At 56.8% G+C, this 19,395-nt stretch overlaps 1 protein-coding gene across 1 annotated transcript; it reads right to left on the reverse strand.

Annotated features, from left to right (window-relative positions):
• Positions 1 to 2,815: 2,815 nt before the first annotated feature.
• On the reverse strand, positions 2,816 to 4,969 carry FZD9 (frizzled class receptor 9). The gene has a single exon (XM_058037534.1). It carries the CDS (start codon positions 4,916 to 4,918, stop codon positions 3,164 to 3,166), a length of 1,755 nt encoding a protein of 584 aa, XP_057893517.1. The 5' UTR covers positions 4,919 to 4,969; the 3' UTR covers positions 2,816 to 3,163.
• Positions 4,970 to 19,395: the final 14,426 nt, after the last annotated feature.

The raw sequence follows: 19,395 nt of genomic DNA on the forward strand, positions 1-19,395 counted from the left end.
TGCTGGCCATGCAACAGGACCTGGGTGAATCTGAGTGACTCCAGCTGGGATATTTCCAGGCCTCAGTGTGGAGATCTTGCAGCAGCATCTGCTCCAAGACCTTTCTGGAGACTTGTTTTTTATAGCAGCCCCTCCATGGCATCAGTGTCCTGTGCAGGGCTATAAATAGCTGTCCTCACACCTGGCAGGGCAATGTGGGGCTTGGCAGGCAGCCGGAGCCCTGCTATCACCATCATCAGCCCTGCTGCACCTGCTGCCTGCAACAAACCCCCGGGGCCTCCTATGATTGCTGGAGTTCCGATGTGGCCTTGGGAAAATGAGACCCAACTTTGGCCCCATGGGTTTTCTCATGGCTTAATTCTCAATCATTAATTAATATTCTGGGTAATGGGGGTTTTAGCAAATTCCCAGAGAACAGTGGCTTTTCTTTTGCTACTCAAACGTGGACGGAGTGTCCATCCATGTGAGGGTGGATAAACTCCATAGCTCAGCTATGCCAGGAGTGATAAGACTCCACTTCTCCATGCTGAGCTGGACCAAGACCTCAGGGACATCAGGATGTCCTGGCCCTGTTCTCACCCAGCTGGCATCCCTACCTCGCCCTCCACAGCCATCCTAGGCCAGGCACTGCCCTGTGGGGCCTAGGCACTGCTGACCCCTACTTGTTGCTTGCTGGGGGTTTATTGGAGCAGATGTTTGGTGTCCTTGGGGCTGCTCTGAGGAGGATGGAGATGGGATGCAGGGATGAGTTTGGGTGGGGGTGTACAGAGAGAGCCTGAGCCCCAGAGCACAGGGTTGAAAGAAGCTGTGACTGGGAGCCAGCAGTGTCCCTGGGCCAGTCCTTCCGTGTGACAGCTCCGCTTTGCAACAGGCTCTGTGGAGCTGTGTCCTGGCCATGCTCAGCTCTTGAGACTGGCAACCTCCAGTGGAGCCAGCTGGGCTGCTGGGGCTGATAGTGGGTAGTGGTGGGTGCCGGCGGCCCCTCTGGGGCCCGATAGCAAGAACCCGTTGGGACAGCTTATCTGGGTGAGCACTCCAGAGGCAGCCGCTCCTTGGCAAGCGCCGGGTGCTCAAGGGCAGCCTGTCCCCAGGGGTGCCGCCAGCCGGGCACCAGCACTGGGCTGCATGCCTGGCGCACAAGGTGAACCCAGCTGGCTCTGGGCTTAGCACCCAGGGCAGAACACAGGGAGAACACATGGCTCTGTGTCCCCTTCCCAGGCAGCCCCTGCCTAGAGCCATGCCCAGCTCCCCAGATGGACTTTGGAGCCTGTCCCGCAGCCAATATTGACTCTCCTGCCCCAGGTCATGGCCCTTTGCCCAAAACAAACTTTCCTGTGGCAACCAAGGGAGCTCCAGAGGCAGCAGCCCACCAGTGCTGGGGCCAGGTAGGGTCCTTGCCCTAGCACCATCATCACCACCAGCCTGGGGAAGGGGCTGGATGCCCACCATCACAGCCAGGGGTACCCAAATCTGTTGAGAGACCCTCAGTGTCCCCCCAGCGACACCACATGGGCACTGGGGGCTCCTTCACACCTTGTCCACCACACCAGCTCCTGGGGGAGGAAAAAGCTTTTCTCAGCTCCATGGCCCAACTTCTCCTGCCTTCCTGGCATCCCAGGGGTGGCAGGGAACAGATTAAAGGCACTTCACCGATCCCAGCATCACAGGAGCACAAAGCCCTGGCACAACTCGATGGCGAGCGAGGGATCCCAACCCCAGCCCTTGCCCCCCACACCAGCCATAGTGGGGAGTCTTGCCTCAGTCCTCCAGCCACAGTTTGATAGTCTGAACTGGGAAGGCTTCAACAAATGGGGACCAAGGGCTGTTGGGGTGAGCAGTGGATGCCAGGTTGAGTGCTGGAGAGAGGGTCCATGGCTGGATTGTTGCTCCCTGGACAAGAGTTGACCCTCCCTGGAGTCCAGATCTGCCCAGCCTGCAGGCTGACTAATAAGATGATGGACAAATCTAAGTGTCACTAGAGCTGTGTTGCCCCTACAGATCCTGCCTGCCACAGGCGCTGTGCTGCCTATGCCCCTGCCACAGCCCCCTGCCCACTTCTCTTCCCTAGCACTGGGAACCGCTGGCACATCCCTGGGGACAGCCAGGCAAAACAGCCCCATCAAACCCCTAGAGAGATGAGCTGACCCCTGCCAGCCCCTCAGAATGTCCAGGGGGGTAGGCACTTCCCTCACTCTGAGCCCCTGCAGAGGCACACTCCTGCCCACCCTGTGCCCAACAGCCCTGGCTCCTCCTGCCAGCTTCACCAGCACCAGCTGAAGCTTGAATTTCCCTGCGGACAATGGGGAAGGCGAGCTGGGATTGTAACCAGAGCGGGAGATAAATAAAGCTGCCCAGAAGTTTCCATTACCCGCACCTCAGGCTTCTGTGGGGAGACATCAAAGCTGAGCCCTCTCTGCCCCAAGTTCCTGTGTCCCCAGCCCATCTCCCTGGCTCCCGGCCTGCCCCCTCAAAGCTCCTCAGCCTGGCACCGAGGCTCCGGCAGCCAATGGCACTGACACTAATCACCTTCAGAGCATGGAGTGGAAAAGATGATTCGTGTCATAGCATAGGAAAACCCTCCTCCTCCTCTTCCTTCTCCTCCTTGCCAGGGGGCAGAACTGGCCCCAGGGAAGCCACGGAGGGGAACTGCATGGTGATACCTGCTGGTACCACACTCTTGCCAGCAACAGAGGCACCCCTGTGGTGGCACGGCCTGGCATGGCCTGGCCCAACATGAAAGACCCCAAACTGGGGTAGGGTCCCATGGGGGAGCTCTTGATCCCCTGGAATCCCTGCAAACAGCACCAAGCTTGGATCAAATAACACATCCAGGGTTTATTGTTTTTTCCATTCCTTGCAGCTAATGATCAAAAAAAAATTTAAAATAAATTACAGAATTAAATAAACATGGATGGATTATTCCTCTCCCTGTCCCTTCCCCACCAACCCCCAAAGAAAGCGTTATAAGGAGTCACTGGATTTGGCAACAGCAACAACAAAACATCCTCTAGGAAAAAGCGGCTACTTGTCAGTGAGTGGTGCTGGGGGATCCTGCAACCTTGCCCCCCTGTACCTGGGAGTGTCCCTCCTGCTGCACACAGCCCTTGCCCTTGCCCCTTACCCGTGAGGCCACTTCTTCCAGTGTGGGGGGCAGCCCCCGTCTCTAGACGTGAGTCGGGTTGTCCAGGTACGGGTCTGTCTTGGTCATGTGCAGCATGACTGTAGGGGCTTTGTAATGGCAGTGTCCCCCACCACAGCTGACCCCACTGCAGGGCTTGCTCCGCGTCCTCATGCCCAGCCGCCTGTTGCACAGGCTCTGCCAGGTCTGCAGCGTTTTAGAGCTCCACACCCACACCCCGCTGGTGATGCCCACCACCAGTGACATGAAAATCTTTAGCATGAAGACAGCCACAGTGGGCACCGAGGCCTCAAGGGAGCAGTCGGTGGCACGGCGGCCAGGCAGGCGTAGGCAGCCATGCTCCAGTGCCCGCAGCATCCAGTAATCCACATTCAGCCGCTCGTAGAAGTAGCAGACAATGACACAGGTGGCCGGGACGGTGTAGAGGATGGAGAAGACCCCAATCTTCACCATCAGCTTCTCCAGCTTCTCTGTGTTGGTGCCACCCGTCTTCATGATCTTCCGGATGTGGAATAGGGCAACGAAGCCAGTGAGGATGAAGGAGGTGCCAATGACCAGGTAGCAGGAGAGGGGGATGAGGACAAAGCCAGTCAGGGCACTGATGTCCATGCTCCCCACATAGCACAGCCCCGTGAGCTCATCCCCTGCCACCTTCCGCATGGTGAGGATGACAATGGTCTTCATGGCTGGGATGCCCCAGGCGGCCATGTGGAAGTAGCTGCTGTGGGCCTCGATGGCCTCATGTCCCCACTTCTTCCCAGCAGCCAGGAACCAGGTGAGAGTGAGCACAACCCACCAGAGAGAGCTAGCCATGCCAAAATAGTAGAGGATGAGGAAGACAATGGTGCAGCCTGTGCTCTCCAGCCCCTCCTGTATGATGTAGAGCTCACCGTTCTCCCGGTCACAGGCAATGTTCTCAGCCCCAGCCACAGAGCGGATGATGAAGGCCACAGAGTAGACGTTGTAGCACATGGAGAGGAAAATAATGGGCCTCTCAGGATACTGGAAGCGGTGGGGGTCAAGCAGAAAAGTAAGGACGGTGAAGGCAGTGGAGACAAAGCAGAGGGTGGACCAGACAGCCATCCAAATGAAGGCGAAGTCCTTGTCCTCCCGAGACCAATACACGTCCACCCCGGGGGAGCACCTGGGCGCGCACGAGAGGCTCTTCTCCACGTACTGGAACTTCTCAGGATTGTCGCAAGCTCCCAGCCCATTGGCTCCCCGTCCCTCGGTAGCAGTACCAGGTGGCCAGGGCCGGGGGGCCACAGGCAGCATCCCCTGTCCCTTGTGCGGCTCAGCAGCCGAGGCATTTTCAGGGGCCTCCATGCAGAGGGCATTGGGGTCATTCTTGGTGGGCAACCTGCCACAGTCAAGTGACTCAGGCCAGCCGAAATTGAACTGTTCCATTATGGGGACACACTTGTGGCGGGCCTGCTCACACATGGGGCGGCAGGCAGGGATGCTGGCGCTCACCTGATCGGTGCACATGGGTGCGTAGAGGGAGCAGAGGAAGAAGCGCAGGTGAACGTGGCAGCCGTACTCCACCAGCGGGGCGAACTCGTGCAGCTTCAGGGCGGCCTCCCGCTGGCTCTCGTGCCCCAGCAGGTTGGGCATGCGGGTCAGGTTGTACCCGATCCCCCGGCACATCGGGATGTCCACAGGCTGGCACCGCGCCGCGCGCCCCCGCGGGCCCTCCAGTCCCGCCAGCTCCAACCCGCGACCGCCCACTCCAAAATGCCACAGCACCCAGAGGGCCACCCGCAGTCGTGCCGCCGCCATCGCCCGCCGCCCGCACCGGCCCCGCGGCTGCTACAGCTCCGCCATCGCCCGGCCACGCTGCCCCCGCCGCCACGGGGCCGATCGCTGCGGTGCTGGAGGCGCCGCGCCGGGGCAGCCCCCGGCCCCGGCCCCGGCCCCGGCCCGCGCCATGCGGCGGCGGCCCCGCCGAGCGCCCCGCGCCGCCCCGCGCCCGCCGACACCGGCAGCACCGCCGAGCCCTCCCGCCCCGCCCCGCCCCGCCCCGCCCCGGGGCGTGTCCGGGAGGGGGCCGGACGGGACGGGGCGGGGCGGGGCGGGGCGGGGCGGGGCGGGGCGGGGCGGGGCGGGGGGCGGGACCCACGGCGGGAACGGGCAGCGGGGTCCGCGCGCAGCCCGGGAGCTCCCCGGCGCTGGGGACGCGCGGGAGGGGGAGCGCAGTCACACAGCGCGCTGAGGGACACGCACACGCAAACACGTGTGCACAAACAGAACATTTACACAGCTGTAGATACACGGGGACACACGTGCGCGCTCTCGCACGCACTAATGGGCACGTGTCCCTGTGCACACAGACAGGTAACGTGCACACTCACAGACATGCACACCCTTCCACACATCTTCCACACGCATGTGCACACCCTAACGTGCACAGGCCCGCACACATTATCACATACTAAAACACACACACATGCACACGTTAACATGCACTAACACACACGGACATAGCCACACACTAATGTGGACAAGCACACTTGCATTAACAAACGTGCCCATACCGTGTGCATGTCCATGTGTACACACGCATACACTCACGTGTACATGCCCACGCACACGTAGACAAGCACAAACAGGCTAACACATGCACACACGCACGCACACACTCATGCACCCATAAAAGCACACACATACACTAACATACACGTGCACATATACTCACAGACAGACACATGTGCACATCCACACACTGCCAGCCAGGCCCCGCACAGGGGTGTGCACTGGCACATGTATGCACACATACACCTGGGCACAGGATCACACAAGACCTCACGGCTGCCCAGACCCGCCGAGTGCTGCCAGGCCCGCCGTGTGCCAGCAGGGTGTGCGTGCGCGGCTGAGCACACCTGGGCGCACCCCAGGGCTTGTTGTCCCTGGGGGAGGGATCCTCTCCCCGCAGGAGGACATCCCTCGGTTTGGGAACACAGACTGCAGCTTCGGTGCCGCGGCTGAGAACTGGAGAACTCACATGGTGCCCCGGGGGCTGAGCATGGGGTAAGACAGTGGAGACTCCGGGAAACGGCTCAGCTCCAGTGCCCACAGCACAGGCCAGGAAAGCCGTGTCTCCGGCTGAACAACAATTCAGGGCAGGGGACAGCAATGTCACTATGAGGCCAGGGCAGCTCCTGGGAGGTGACACAAGTCAGGGTGGCCAGGCCGGGGCTGCCAGACCCCAAAGTCCAATGTCCCACTCATAGGGTGACAATTACATCCAAGGCACAGGGAGATGTGACACTCCGGGGGTGGCGGCACCCTGCGGACAGGCTGTCCTGCCCGGGCCACCATCACAAGGTGCAATCAGCAGCCCCCATTCCTACGAGCTGCTGATCCCAGGTCAGCCCGGGTTGCTCTGTGCCATCCCCAGCATCCCTTTTGGAGCAGCTTGTCCACCCTGGGGTGATTCCAGCAGGGTCCCTGCAGTGTCCTGCAGGGCATCTGGCATCCAGTGCCTGGCTGGCGCCAGGGGGTCCGGGCATCCAGCCATTCCTAGGCATTCCCACAGCCCTGCGATTTCTTTAGTAACAGCATAACAACCTGTCAGCGCGGCTCCTAATCACTGACACCCACTGTGCAGGATCCAAACATCCTGGGTCCGGCACTATAGGGAAATTCCATGGGAGCCTCTTATCGACCATGTAACGGAGCACGAGATAAGGCGTCACCCCGGAATTTCCCTCTAACATGGGGTGTCTGCACAATGGGCTCTGGAGCCCTGTGAAAAGGACTATTGGAGGATATTTGGGATTATTTGGGATGTTGGGATGTTTTTCACCTTGGCCACCAGCTCTGGGGTGTTTCAGAAATCACTGTCCTGTGTGCCTAGTGACACAAAGCTTCAGGGAGCTTCATGGTGTGGGTTAGGGCCACATACTCTAACAAATGGTTGTTTGGGGGTAGTTTGTGCTGTGGTGCAGCTCTGGGGACAAATTGTCACGCATAGCTGAGCAGCAAAGTGATGGGGATGGAGGTGGCATGTGTATTGTGCTGGGACCTTTCCCTGGGCCCTTCATCTCTCCAACGCCCAGACCCAGGGCACGTGTCCTGTGTGAGGTGAGGGACCCAAGGCAGTCACTGCCATCACTCCAGGACACCCCAAACATAACTGTGGCCACTAAGGCTTTCCTTCAAGGAATTGATTGCGAAGCAAAGCTGGGAAGCATCACCTGGAAAGCCTGAAATGTCTCTGACCCAGCCCTGGCTGCCCAGTGAGGTCCTGGATGGGCGGTGGGCACAGGCAGGGGCTGGATGAGACCTGGGGTCCTCGCCCCACCTTCCTGGCTCCCCCCCATGGGTGCCCTCCACCTGGACTATGAAAGGTTGGGGGCGTTGGGGGGGAGAGGGCACAAATAAATATATTTTAATTTAATTTTCCTTTAATATGTAAAACTGTTGCTCTTGGCTCCTGTTACTGCAGCCTGGCCAAGAGCAACATACGGATTTTTGGAGTCAAGGGGCTCGTTGTAGAGTGTGGCCGCCCCTAACCTTTGCCCTGCACCTTGGGGTGCTCCTCCCTCATCCCCCCCACCAACCCCAGGTACTCCTCGGTGTGCCCAAGCCCTGCCTGAGCCCCAGGGAGCTTCCCGGAGCTTCATCTCACCCCAGGGGTATGCAAGGGATATCAGGAGGTACCACCAGCACCCCAAGCCTTGCCCTTGCACTGCCCTACTGCCCGTGCCTGATGGAGAAGTGACCTGTCCCTGCCTGCTCGCACGCCTGGGTAGCGCGGGGACGGCGGGGAGGGGACAGTGCAGGAGCGGGGACATCCCGGCCACGAACAGAAGCCGAGATCTCCAGCAGGTCTGGGAGCCCCACAGTGAAAACAAGAACCTCAGGTAGAGCAACACAGAGATTTACGGTCTTGGAAGTGGCCCTGCGCTGTGGATCCAAGATCAATAGCAGAAAGAAAGGGCTCTCAGACCTGCTCAGGAATTCTGCCCGGGAAGCGGCCAGGCAGGCGAGCGGGACGGATCGCCGGAGCCCGGGAGCCTGTGGTTCCTGGCAGAGCTTTGCCCCATTTCCTTTCTTCCCGTCAACAGCGCCTGAAACCTGTGCGAGAGCCTCGGAAGGAGAGGGGATGAACGGAAAAAATCCACTGGCTGCCCCCCCCTATCCCGGGTACAGGAGGCTGCAGCAGCGCCCCTCTGTCCCGCCGCGGCACGGGGGACGCCGCTCTGAGGAAGCGCTTGGGGGAAGCTCTTGGCACCAGAGATGGGGACAGCCCTGGTGGGAGTCAGGGAGGGGCAGTGGAGGTGGGGTGGTAGTGCAAGGGAAGGGATGGTGGAGCTGGGGAAAGGGTGATGGAGCAAGAGAGGAGGCAATGGATGTGGGGAGAGGGAGAGGAAGGAAGATGGGGAAATGGAAGTGGGTGAGTGATGGAGTAAGGAAGAGAGTTATGGAGGTGGGGAAGGAGCAGTAGAGTAGAGGAGGGGGTGATGAAGCTGGAGAGGGGGGCATCAGAGCCTGGGAGAGGTGACGGAGCAGAGAAGGGAGCAGGCAAGGGAGGAGCTGATTGATTCAAGGAGGAGGTAATCAACTTGGGGAAGGGGTCAGCAGAGCAGGGGAGGGGGCAATAGGGCAGGGGAGGATGTATAACGGCAGGGCATTGGAAGATGGAGCTGGGCAATGGATTTGGGAAGAGGGTGGTGTAACTGTGGCAGGACTGTGGGTGCTGCTTTGCCCAGCCTTGGCCAGGGCAGCAGGACTTGTTGCAAGGAGGTGGGGGGCTCCATGCCATCACTGCCCTTGCCTCTGTCCTGATGAGCCCCCAGATCCCGAGTGGTCCCAGTTCCCACCAGTGCCTGGCTCGTAGACAGAGGCATGGGCCGGGGGCAGGGAGAGGAATCCACGAGGGCAGGCCATGTCCATGTGAGCCAGGGCTCTGGGCACCCTGTGCCCTACCTGCCAGCCTGGAAGCAGGAAATGGCACAGTCCTGCAGGGATGTGGGAGGGATAATTTTCCCTTCCTGAAGAATTTCACAGGAATTGCTGTGCAAAAGGCCAGCGGCTTCAGTTTCAAAAGGATGCCAGTGCCAGGCCGGATGGGCTGGTGAGCAGGTGGAGGGGTCCATTCTGGGAGCAACCCATGGGGCTGTGGACTGGCACCCACCCAGCCAGAGAGGCAGATCACCCCTGCCCCAGCCACCATCTCCTTGGGGACACCAGGATCACCACGAGTGATCCTCAAGCCCAAGCTCCTCCTGCCCCAGGCACAATCCTGTGTGATACCAAGGCACACACATGTGCAGCAGACTGTGCCCACCATAGGACAACTGTTCTCTGTGCCCCTGGGCAGGTTCCGTGCCATGGGCAGGTGGAGTAGTGGAGAAAGATGGGGATTTTGGGGTCTGGTCCCCAAAGAAGCAAACAGTGGAGAGCAAACAGTGTCCCCAGGCAGTGTCCCAGTCACCTCCTGGCCTCTGGTTCTCTGCAGGTATTTGTGGTTACAACCCAGATCACGGTCAAGGACACTGAGGCCAGGAGTGGGGGATGCAGGCTGACACGTGTGACATTACCAGGGATGCTCTCTGCAGCCTTGTCAACCCCCCAGATGGGAACTTGTGGGTCATGGTGCCAGCCAGCCCCCCCGCCCCCAGCCCTGGCCACAGTATCCCTGGGCCATGACATCCCCATTCACATAGCAGTGACACAGATCAGGGAGGAGACTCAGGGATCCCTGGGAGCCTGAGGGACCACATGCAGCTGTGGAATTCAGCAGATGGGGCAGAGGACAGTGGTGTGTCCCATGGGAGCCATGGCTGGGAGAACGAGGGAGGAGAAAGACAATGTCTCTACCTCACCCACAATATTTTATCTGGTGAGTGTGGTGGCAGCACAAGGAGTTACTTTCAGCTCCTGGCAGCACTGAGACAATTGTCTCCAGCAATGGGACCTCTCCCATCAATGGGAAATCTGGACTGAGCCACACCCCACCCTCAGCCATCTCATTTACCCCTGCAGACCCCTTCTAGGGGCACAGGAGCCAGGTGAGCCCTGGCAGCAGCCATTCACTCTGAACCCTACTGGTGGCAGCAGCTGAAGATTGGAGCAGCTGCCCGAGAGAGGCAGATGAATGGTTGGAGCTCCCTCCCAGCTGCCTCAGCCCCGGGAAGAGCTGCTCATATACCCCCCCATGCTGGGCCATGGGGCCACCATGTGTCCCCTCAGGTGATCTTCAGTGCCCACCTCTGTTTCCTGGCAGCCCAAGGATGGGCTGAGGAGGTTCCTTGTGCTGGGATCAGGCTCTGAGGTGCTCCCAGACAACATCCCAAGCCAGCACAGAAGCCTTTTACCCCCAGCCCTGCTTGCCCCCCGAAGTGAAGTTTCTTCCCCAGGATCCTCCATCCTGGGGGCGGGGGTGCTGGCACCAGGTCCTGGTGCTCACATACACACTCAGTCCTTTCTTCAGCCTCAGCCACAGGCTCGGTGCTGGCAGGAGGCTCCACGCTGCACAATGCGCCTCCTTGTTCACCGGCCCAGGGCTGGCTTGTGGGGAATGGCAGGGAATCGCCTCCATTTCCTGCTGGAGTTTTATTACATTCACCGTATAAATAAATAAATACAATCCAGAGAAGAAGGAGAGAAGCACGGGGCAGGCTGGAGCCAAGCAGAACATGGGCTGGGACTCAGCCCCACAGCATCAGGGCTGGGGGCACCCTGGAAGGGGGTAGGAGATGCACCATAGCAGCTGTGTCCTGGGCTGTTCATGCTCCCTGCACCCTCACTGCCTTTCCAAACAGCAGCAAAATCCAGGAGGCAACTGCCTGGTTAGGGACTGCGGTCACCAGTCTGGACTGGAAGAGAAACCTTCTTCCAAGCAATTTGGGAAGACTTGGAGCCCCCTCAAGCCCTGCCACCTCCTGATGAATTGCTGTGTCACACTGAATGATGCCAAGAACTTCTGAGCCTAGATCTTCTGCACAGGTTTAGCCTTTTACAGAATAATAGGCTGGATACAGTCAAAGCATCTCCTGGGAAGAAGGAACATTCTCAGAGAGCTGAGCCCCAGTCCCAGTACGCTGCAGGAGCAGGGAGGGCTCTTGGAAAATGCTAGAAATGGTTTTATCACACCACTGACTTGGCCAAGCTGCCCACTTGGTTGCCAAGACCAACCACATGTCTCCAAGTGCAACCTCAAGGCTCTGTCACCTGGCACTTCCCTGGGTGCCCCACAGCCATGGAGAACTTTCTCCAGGTCCTCACCTACTGGCAATGCCATTGGTGCTGTGGTTCTCCAGCTGCATGGACCAGGAGGAAGAATCCTGGCTTTTCCAGGGCTCTTGGGTTGCGTTCGTGTCAGCTCCCCCACACAGCTGGGCCCAGGTGCAGGGAGAAGGCAGGAGCAGCCCCAGCTGATGGTCTCCTGTCCCTGATACCTCTGGGTGAGCATATCTCCTCCCAGTTACTGGACAGAGTTATCAGTGCTGGGAAGCCCCATACTGCATTCCTCCCTTACTTCCCAGGCTGCAAACACCTTCTAATAGGTGGCATCCCAGTCTATGGCAGGAAGTTGGAACACGAGGATCTTTAAGGTCCCTTCCAATCCAAACTACTCTCTGATTCCACGGAAGCAGCCCATGTTCAGGCATCATTCTGATGGTTCCTACCCAAGGTTGGGTCACTCTGCTCTGGACAAACCACCTGGCACCAGCATCCTCCTCCCTGGGCTGGTTCCTCTTTGAGTACTGCCTCTTGTCCTCCTCTCCACATGGAGAACCCTAGGAGATCCTCACCGCTCACTTGGCCAGAAGAGGAAAGAGAAAGTTCCTCAGACTAACCTGATCATCAGAGAACTGCTACAGTGCAACAATTCCATCCCCACCTTCCCTGGGCCTACTCTGAAGAGGAGCTGCTGTGGATGAGCTGCAGCTCAAGGCCCTGAGTTCCCCAGAGCCTTATTTCTCAAAGAACAGAGCCTGATGTCCTGGCAGGGCCAGCTCAAGGGATGCAGAATTTTGACAAGTTTAGGATAAAGAATTTTCTGCTCTGCTGGAGATGGACCCAGAGCCCTTCTTCCCTTTTGCCTCCCATCACCCACAGGATTTGGGTTCATGTCCAGATGGGAGGCTCTTGATGGGTCATTCTGCTCTTCATTGTCACCAGCTGGTCAAATGGGCTGACACCTCTCAGGGATCAGAAAAGCCCTCACCTGCTTGGCCCCCTAAACCCTCCACTTGGCAAGTTCAGACCTGATCCCAGTCTCCCTGGGGGAGATGGGATTTAGGCACAGGGAATCCAAACCAGCAAAGAACTACACCCCAGATGATCCAAGGGTGTTCCAGAAAAGCAATGTGACCTCTTGCCATTCCCTGCAGGTCCACACAGTCAGGAGCATGTCAACCCTCCCAGCTCCCTGAGGCACCCATCCCTTGGGCAGCATTGGTGCATTCCACCAGGGAAGGACTTTGCACTGGAGCAGCACCAGCATGGTCTCCTTCTATCTCAAAAACACCCTAATATGCCAACATCTTTGAAAATATTTAAAAACCCAAAGTTTAACAAAGAAAGCAAGCAGCACCGTGGTGGGGGAGCCAGCTGCAACTTTTCTTTTCCAAAAAATATCTTCACAAGATGGGGCAGTGCCTTGTCAGGTCTATCATCATCATCATGGCACCAGGAGCTCAAAACAGCAACTTGGAGTGGAAACCCTCAGGTATGTCAAACAAAAACACAATTCCCCATTCGCTGGCTAATCCTGTTCTCCTTGAGGGGAAAAAAACCACAAATCTCCCAGATTTATTCAGACAAACTCAGCACTTTTGAGTTTTGCTGATGGTGTCTAAATATAGTTTGTGAGAAACAAATAATCTTTCAGGGATTTCTGCTACCTACATCTCTCCAACCACCTTGTTTAAAGGTCAGCGGCTGCAGTGAGGGCTCACAGGCATCACTGGCCAGGAGCCTGGAGATGGAGAATTGAGCTTTTTGGAGTGCCACCAAGGCTGTGATCTGGGTCATCCATCCCTGGGCTACTCCAGCAGCACTGGGGTGGGCTCTGGGGTGGCTCTACTCTGTCCCCATCCCCAACTCCAGCCTGTCTGTCTCCTGGCCTGCTAATAGCACAAATTTCCCTGTCATGTGCTGGTCACTGGAGGAGATGGGGAGAGCAAAAGCTGTTATTGGGGAAGCCGCAAGCTAGAGGTGACATCCCTATCCCTGGAAGTGTTCAAGGTGAGGCTGGATGGGGCTTGGAGCAACCTGGTGTAGTGAAAGGTGTTTGGTGAACAGAAGTGAAAGGAATTTGGAACTGGATCATCTTTAAAGTCCCTTCCAACTCAAACCATTCTGTGATTCCGATTCCATGATCTAATCCCACAGCAGCAGGAGACAATAGATCCGAGCTCTCTGAGCGCCCTGCTGAGCCTCTTCCCCTGATGTTCAATCTGCATGTTCCTGCTTTTGCCCTGCCCCACGGTACCCTGAGTTACCTTCCTTCCCTTTCCATCCCTAATCCTGTTCCACACAAAAAGAGCCACAGGCAAGGGAGTTGGTGCTGGCTGGCAGAGCTGAAGGTCCCACCAACTCTACATACTCCCCAAATCCAGGGCTGGAAAACAAACTTGTGTCCAGGTCTGCAGCAGAGCCATGGCCCATGGAAATGTCATATCCTATCACCCTACTGTGGCTGTCAGAGGGTTGTGTTGGCAGGACTGAGGGCAGAACCCAGCTGCCCTCTTAGGTGAGCCCAAGTGTTTCTGCAGCCAGCTCATGGCTCCCAGTAATACAGGTTTGCTGCAAACACCCCAGGAGCAGCAGTAAGGTGTCTGAGTGGGATTTGAGATATCTGCATGCCACGGGGGATGGCCTTGGGTGGTGGGAGGGAGCTGCAGTGCTGCAGCAAACCTGTGTCCAGCCCTGTGCTCCATGTTCAGGCGGGTCCCCTGGCACCTCTCTAGCATTCCCATCACATGTCAGCCTCAGGGATGCCAGACCATCCCATGGGAGCTGAAGTCTAGGCAGCTTATGGAGCTGCCCTGCTTCCCAGCAAATTCCTGGCCCCAACTACCCTGAGTGGGGACACCTCTCAGATCCACTGGCCTTTGGCATGTACCATGTCCATGTTCCCTACCATGGGCTCTGCCCTGGCAGGTAGGTCACATCCCAAAGGCCCCAGTGGCCCCACACCCCTCCTCTCCCACATTTTCCACCTTCACTGCAAACCTCCAGTGAAGGAAAATGTGAAGCCATGGAAAACCAAGCCTGTCCCTGTCAGCCAGGCCACATTCCTCCTCCCCCTCCTCCTCAGCCCCTTGACTCTCAAGCCACAGATTGTCCAGCTCCAGGATCTCCAGTGTCCCACCAGAGCTGGTTGCCCACTCCCCCTGTGCAGGATCTGGAGTTTCAAGGGTGAGAGTGCTGCTGGTGTAGCCCCAGTGGTTCCCCAGGTCACCTTTCCCTGTGTTGCTCCAAGCCCAGGTCCTGCATGAGCTCCAGCCTTCCTGAGCCCACATTTGGGACTGGTCTCTGCAGCATCCAACATAGGAGGCCAGGGAGACATCACTGTCCCTCTCCTCTGGGCTCACCAAGGGGAGCAGAGCTGGGAATCATCACATTCCTGACCCTTCCACCTGGAATGACCACAACCTTTCCCCCCACACTTCTCATTTCTGACACAGGTCAGTATTTCCACCCTCAACTTTCAGGCCCATGTGCAAAATCTGAAGTCTTCCTTTGCCTACGTAACTCCAGAACCTTCTCTGCTATCTCCTGCAGAATCAGCCCCCAGAGCCTGTCAGGCACAGTTCCTGTCTGGCTTCGCACAAGAGGATGCTCTGCACTGTGGGAGAAACAGGGGAGGCACCAGGATACACTGAACACAAGATGTGCATGGGAAGGGGTGGACAAACTGCCAAAACCCCAGAGAAAGCAGCTCAAATCTGATTTTTTTTTTCCCCAAAACCTGGAAAAAGAAGTGCAGGATCATCAGGGAGCTCCCACTTTCCTGCCAATGTCAGGATGAGGTGAGGGGTTGAGGATGCATAAGCTGGACCCCTCCCAAGAGCATCCTTACCTGGGAGCTGCATCATCCCTAGGGAGATCCCTTGGGCCCTACTTGCATGGGAATGCTTCTATCAGCTCTGGAGCCACAGCTGTATCCTGAAACAGAGGTATTCTGAAACAAATGCTAACTGTTCCCAGTTAAGGACAGAACTTGGATACTTATCAGCACACGGTACCAGCCCTAATGATTTTCCCCAGATGGCTGGGAATGGGAGCAGTGGAGCTGGGGAAGGCTCCTGCTGTTGGCATCTGCCCCGAGAGAGGAGATTTGTGTCTATACTGCTTCCAGGGAAAGGGAAAACATGCTTTGGGCTCCCCTGGGCTTTCAGAACAGCTCCTCAGGGGATGGAGCAGAGGTGTGGAGGTCCCCAGGGACCCCAGTGCTCCACAGCAATAAATAGTGCAAGACCTGGCCCAGTGTCCCCCCACCTCCCCCCGCTGTGAGTGGCTGTCTTAGGGTATCCCAAAAGTAGCTGGGGCCAGGGCTGAGATAGCACAACCCCACAGCAGCCCCAGCATGAGATATTCCCAGCTGGGCTGAGGACAGTGAGTGAGGACACCGGGGGCTGCATGGCCCTGCAAAACCACCCAAATATGGCAAACGACTGAACACAGAGCTTGGCTGGGCTGTGAGTGCCCTTCAAGGAACTCAGACAAGAGGAAAGCAGAGATGTTTCCCCTGGATCCCCAAGGCTGAGCCAGGCTGGATGCTCTGCATGTGATACCACCCTCACAGCTTCTGCAGCTCACAGAATTTTCAAAGAGATTTTCTCAAAACTGGAGGAAAAAGCCTTATGGAAGCTGCAAAGTAATGAAGAGCAGCAACACAAGATGGCAATGTGGGGGTCCAGTGGCACCCAATGCCCTCAAACCCACTCAAGAGAGAGCAAGCTGCCAAAACCTGACAGATGCTGGAAACGCTTTCAGCACACACGGGAATCCCTGGGGCTGGGTCCCAACTCTGCTAGAGGGGTTTGCACCTGGAAACACCAGCTGAGGGCACTGGCAGCCCCTGCTCTGCTTGGGGGGGATCCCCTTGGTGACCACATTGCTGGGGAGGTGAGGTACCCCAAATCACCCTGTAAGCAACAGCCGCTTCTTCCATTACCCAGCCAGCAGTGCCAGCACACTGGGGAAGAAAGGAATTTCTGTGTAAATCCCATTTACTGTTGGGTTTCTCACTTCCCACCCAGTAGACAATCCCAGCCCTCAGAGTAGTACTGCACGAAGGGGCAGTTTGATGTATTTTTGGAAGGAGAGGAAAAAAAAAAGCCCTGTCTGAAAAGAGCCTCTTTCAGCTAATAATGAAGTGAATATTATATTAAGAGTGAAAACATATTCAGGGGAACTTACAGAGGGAGACAGAAAACCTTTTCATAACACCCTGGCCACAAACACAACTGCCAATTAAAGCGGCTTCGCTCTCCGGCTGGTGCCAACACAAACGAGGGGCCGGGAGCGGAGGGAGCGCGGAGCTGGCGCGGTCTGGGGCCGGCCGGGCTCCCTGCGGCTGGCAGCACCAGGAGCTCCTGCTTCCATGACTTCCAGGGCCAGCCATTGGAACAAAAAGATCCGAGTCCCTTGTCCTCACCTGGGGGAACGGGTGCCCAGTGAGGCAAGGGACTGCGGTGCCATGGGGTCCTTGGTCCTTGTCCCAGCCCAGGGGCTCCAGTGCCATGGGAGCTCCTGGTTCCTGCCCCAGCCCAGAACAGGGTGCCCAGTGACTCAAGGGGCTCCAGAATCCCAGGGAGTCCTCTGCCCCTATACCAATCCAGGGGACCCAGTGCCACAGGGGTCCTTGGTCCCTGCCTGCAGCCTCCTCTCTGCCCTGTCAGCAGCACAGGGATGGTGGCAGGAGCCTGAGCCCCCAAGTTCCTGCCAAGATCAGCAGGATTGCTCCTGGCCCAGGGGAGGGTACTGAGCACCCAGGCTGAGCTGATAGGACCAGCATCCCCACGCATACCAGGAAGGTTTGGGGGGATGCTGCATTTCCCAGTGCAGCACTTTGTGCCTTGGAGGAAACCTGTGACCAGCCTGCATCACAACAGGAGGTGCCACAACGTGGAGCACCGTCCAGCACTCCCTGTTTCACATGCCCTGGATGTCTCAGCACAGGTTTAGCACAGCCATTTCATGTGTTTTGGTTGCTTGCCAGCAGTCTCAGCTCACCCTTGCCCCTGGCAGAGCACAGCCCACACCATAGGGGCCACAAGGACACCCATCCACAGTCTCCAGGCCTTCTGCACCAGGTGCCAGTGGAGGAAACAGGCTTGGAGTGGGATCTCATTGCCCTTATGTGCTCTTGGGGGTCAGTGGTGTGCAGGGGAGGACAACATGATGGGAGATGCTCAGGTGACACACAGGGGTTGTGATTCACACTTCAAAGAGGCTTTATCTTTGCAGCCCAAGGATCTGCTGGATTGGTGGGTTGAGGGTGCATGACATTTCAGGTTTGGATTAACAGCCATGCCAGGAAAACTTCACCTGAGATCAGATAATCTTGGAATTGAGCAAACCTAGCACAGCTGCAGAGCTGCAGGTTGAGATTTGATAAACCCAAACTGGAAATACAAGACCACTGCTGAGCTGGGACCAACATTTGGAACAGCTTGTCCAGGGAATACATTGAAGATGTTTGTCAAAAACTATTTCATGGAGGGGGGCAAAGGGAAACATTTTGGCCAAAATTAAAAATTCTAGTAGGAAACTTTTCTCTGATTCAGTGTTTTTTGACTACCACCCTGAAAGCGTGGCTCTCTGTCGAGATTTTTGTCTCTTTTGCTCGAGGACTAGTATTTTGGCTTTAATGCCAAGTCAGGATCCAAACACACCTGATTTTGCCCAGGGGCTAAGAGATTGTATTTCCTCCCTTAATAATGAAAAAGAAGGAAGAAAGGGAGAAAGGAAGGGAGAAAGGAGGGGAATAAAAAGGGAAAAAAAAAGGAAAAAAAAAATAAAGTAGTTTTTCAACATAATTTGGTAAAGAAAAATGCACTTCAGCAAGATCTACCTCACCATGGGAAGTCTCCAACAGCAACAAACTGCCTGTCAACAGACTCTGGGTGAAGTACAATTAACCAGCATGGCCTGGGTGGCAGGGAAGGGTGGCTGCTGTTCCTACCGTGTGTGCTGCTAGCAGCAGGACTGGAGTGGCTCTTCCAGAGGCTTGGAAAGCTTCTCACTGTGCCACAGCAGTCACACCCGTCCCACACTTCAGATTTAGCAGATGAAACATCTTTCTAATGGGGTCTGTCCCCACAGTTTGGGGTCCAGGAGATCTTGCCTTTCCAAGGTCATTAGTGGACAGCGATGTGCCAAGTCTCCGCTCGTGGATCCAGCTGCCCACAGTCTTTTGACCCAAGGGCTGGCAGGGAAGTGCCAGCACAGCCCTTTCAGGGAACTCCTGGGAGGCACAGCTGTCCCATTCTAGGAAACTTGCTGTGTTTATGTCTTCAGAACTATCTTATCCCAGGAAGCACAAAGTTCTCTGCTTCTTGTAGGGAAGAGGCATCAACTCCCACTCAGAGTTACTATGAAATTTACACAGAGAAAGACAGATATCCAGATTTAAAGGCCCTCAGAAAGGAGTCCCAAACACCGCTGGGAAGGAGGCATTGCCATCTAGTGTCAGGCTAAGAAAGGGCTCAGGGAGACACTGGCCCTGCAGCAGGAGCTCAACTGCATAATCCCAGTGGGTCCCTTCAGTTTAGGATATTCCATGCTTCTACAATTCTTCTCTTAGTGCCAGCCCAACCTCTGCTGACTGGAGATATGGTTTTAGACCCTTCTGCAAAAGAGCAAGGCCAAGAAGATGGACAGATGAGGCCATCTGTGATACATGGATGGCTGGGAAGCCCTGGCTGATATGGCTGTGGAAGTCAGAATCATGGAATAGTTTGGGTTGGGAGGGACCTTAAAGCTCATCTTGTTTCACCCCCTGCCATGGGCAGAGACACCTTTCACTAGACCAGGGTGCTCTTAGCCCCAGCCAACCCAGCCTTGGGCACTGCCAGGGATCCAGGGGCAGCCACAGCTGCTCTGGGCACCCTGAGCCAGGGCCTCAATGTTCACAGGGAAGAATTTCTTTGCACTGTCCCATCTAACCCTGCCCTCTGTCAGCGGGAATCCATTGCCCCTCATCTTGTTACTCCAGCCGCTTGTCCAAAGTCCTTGTCCACCTCTCTTTACACAGAGGAATGGGCTCTAAGGTCTTCCTGGAGCCTTCT

This window comes from Melospiza georgiana, chromosome 19 (assembly GCF_028018845.1).
Source record: "Melospiza georgiana isolate bMelGeo1 chromosome 19, bMelGeo1.pri, whole genome shotgun sequence".
NCBI lineage: Eukaryota > Metazoa > Chordata > Aves > Passeriformes > Passerellidae > Melospiza > Melospiza georgiana.

Bases quoted from the DNA above. Each gene is read 5' to 3' on its own strand.
- FZD9 (XM_058037534.1), bottom strand. From the start codon at position 4,918: ATGGCGGCGGCACGACTGCGGGTGGCCCTCTGGGTGCTGTGGCATTTT.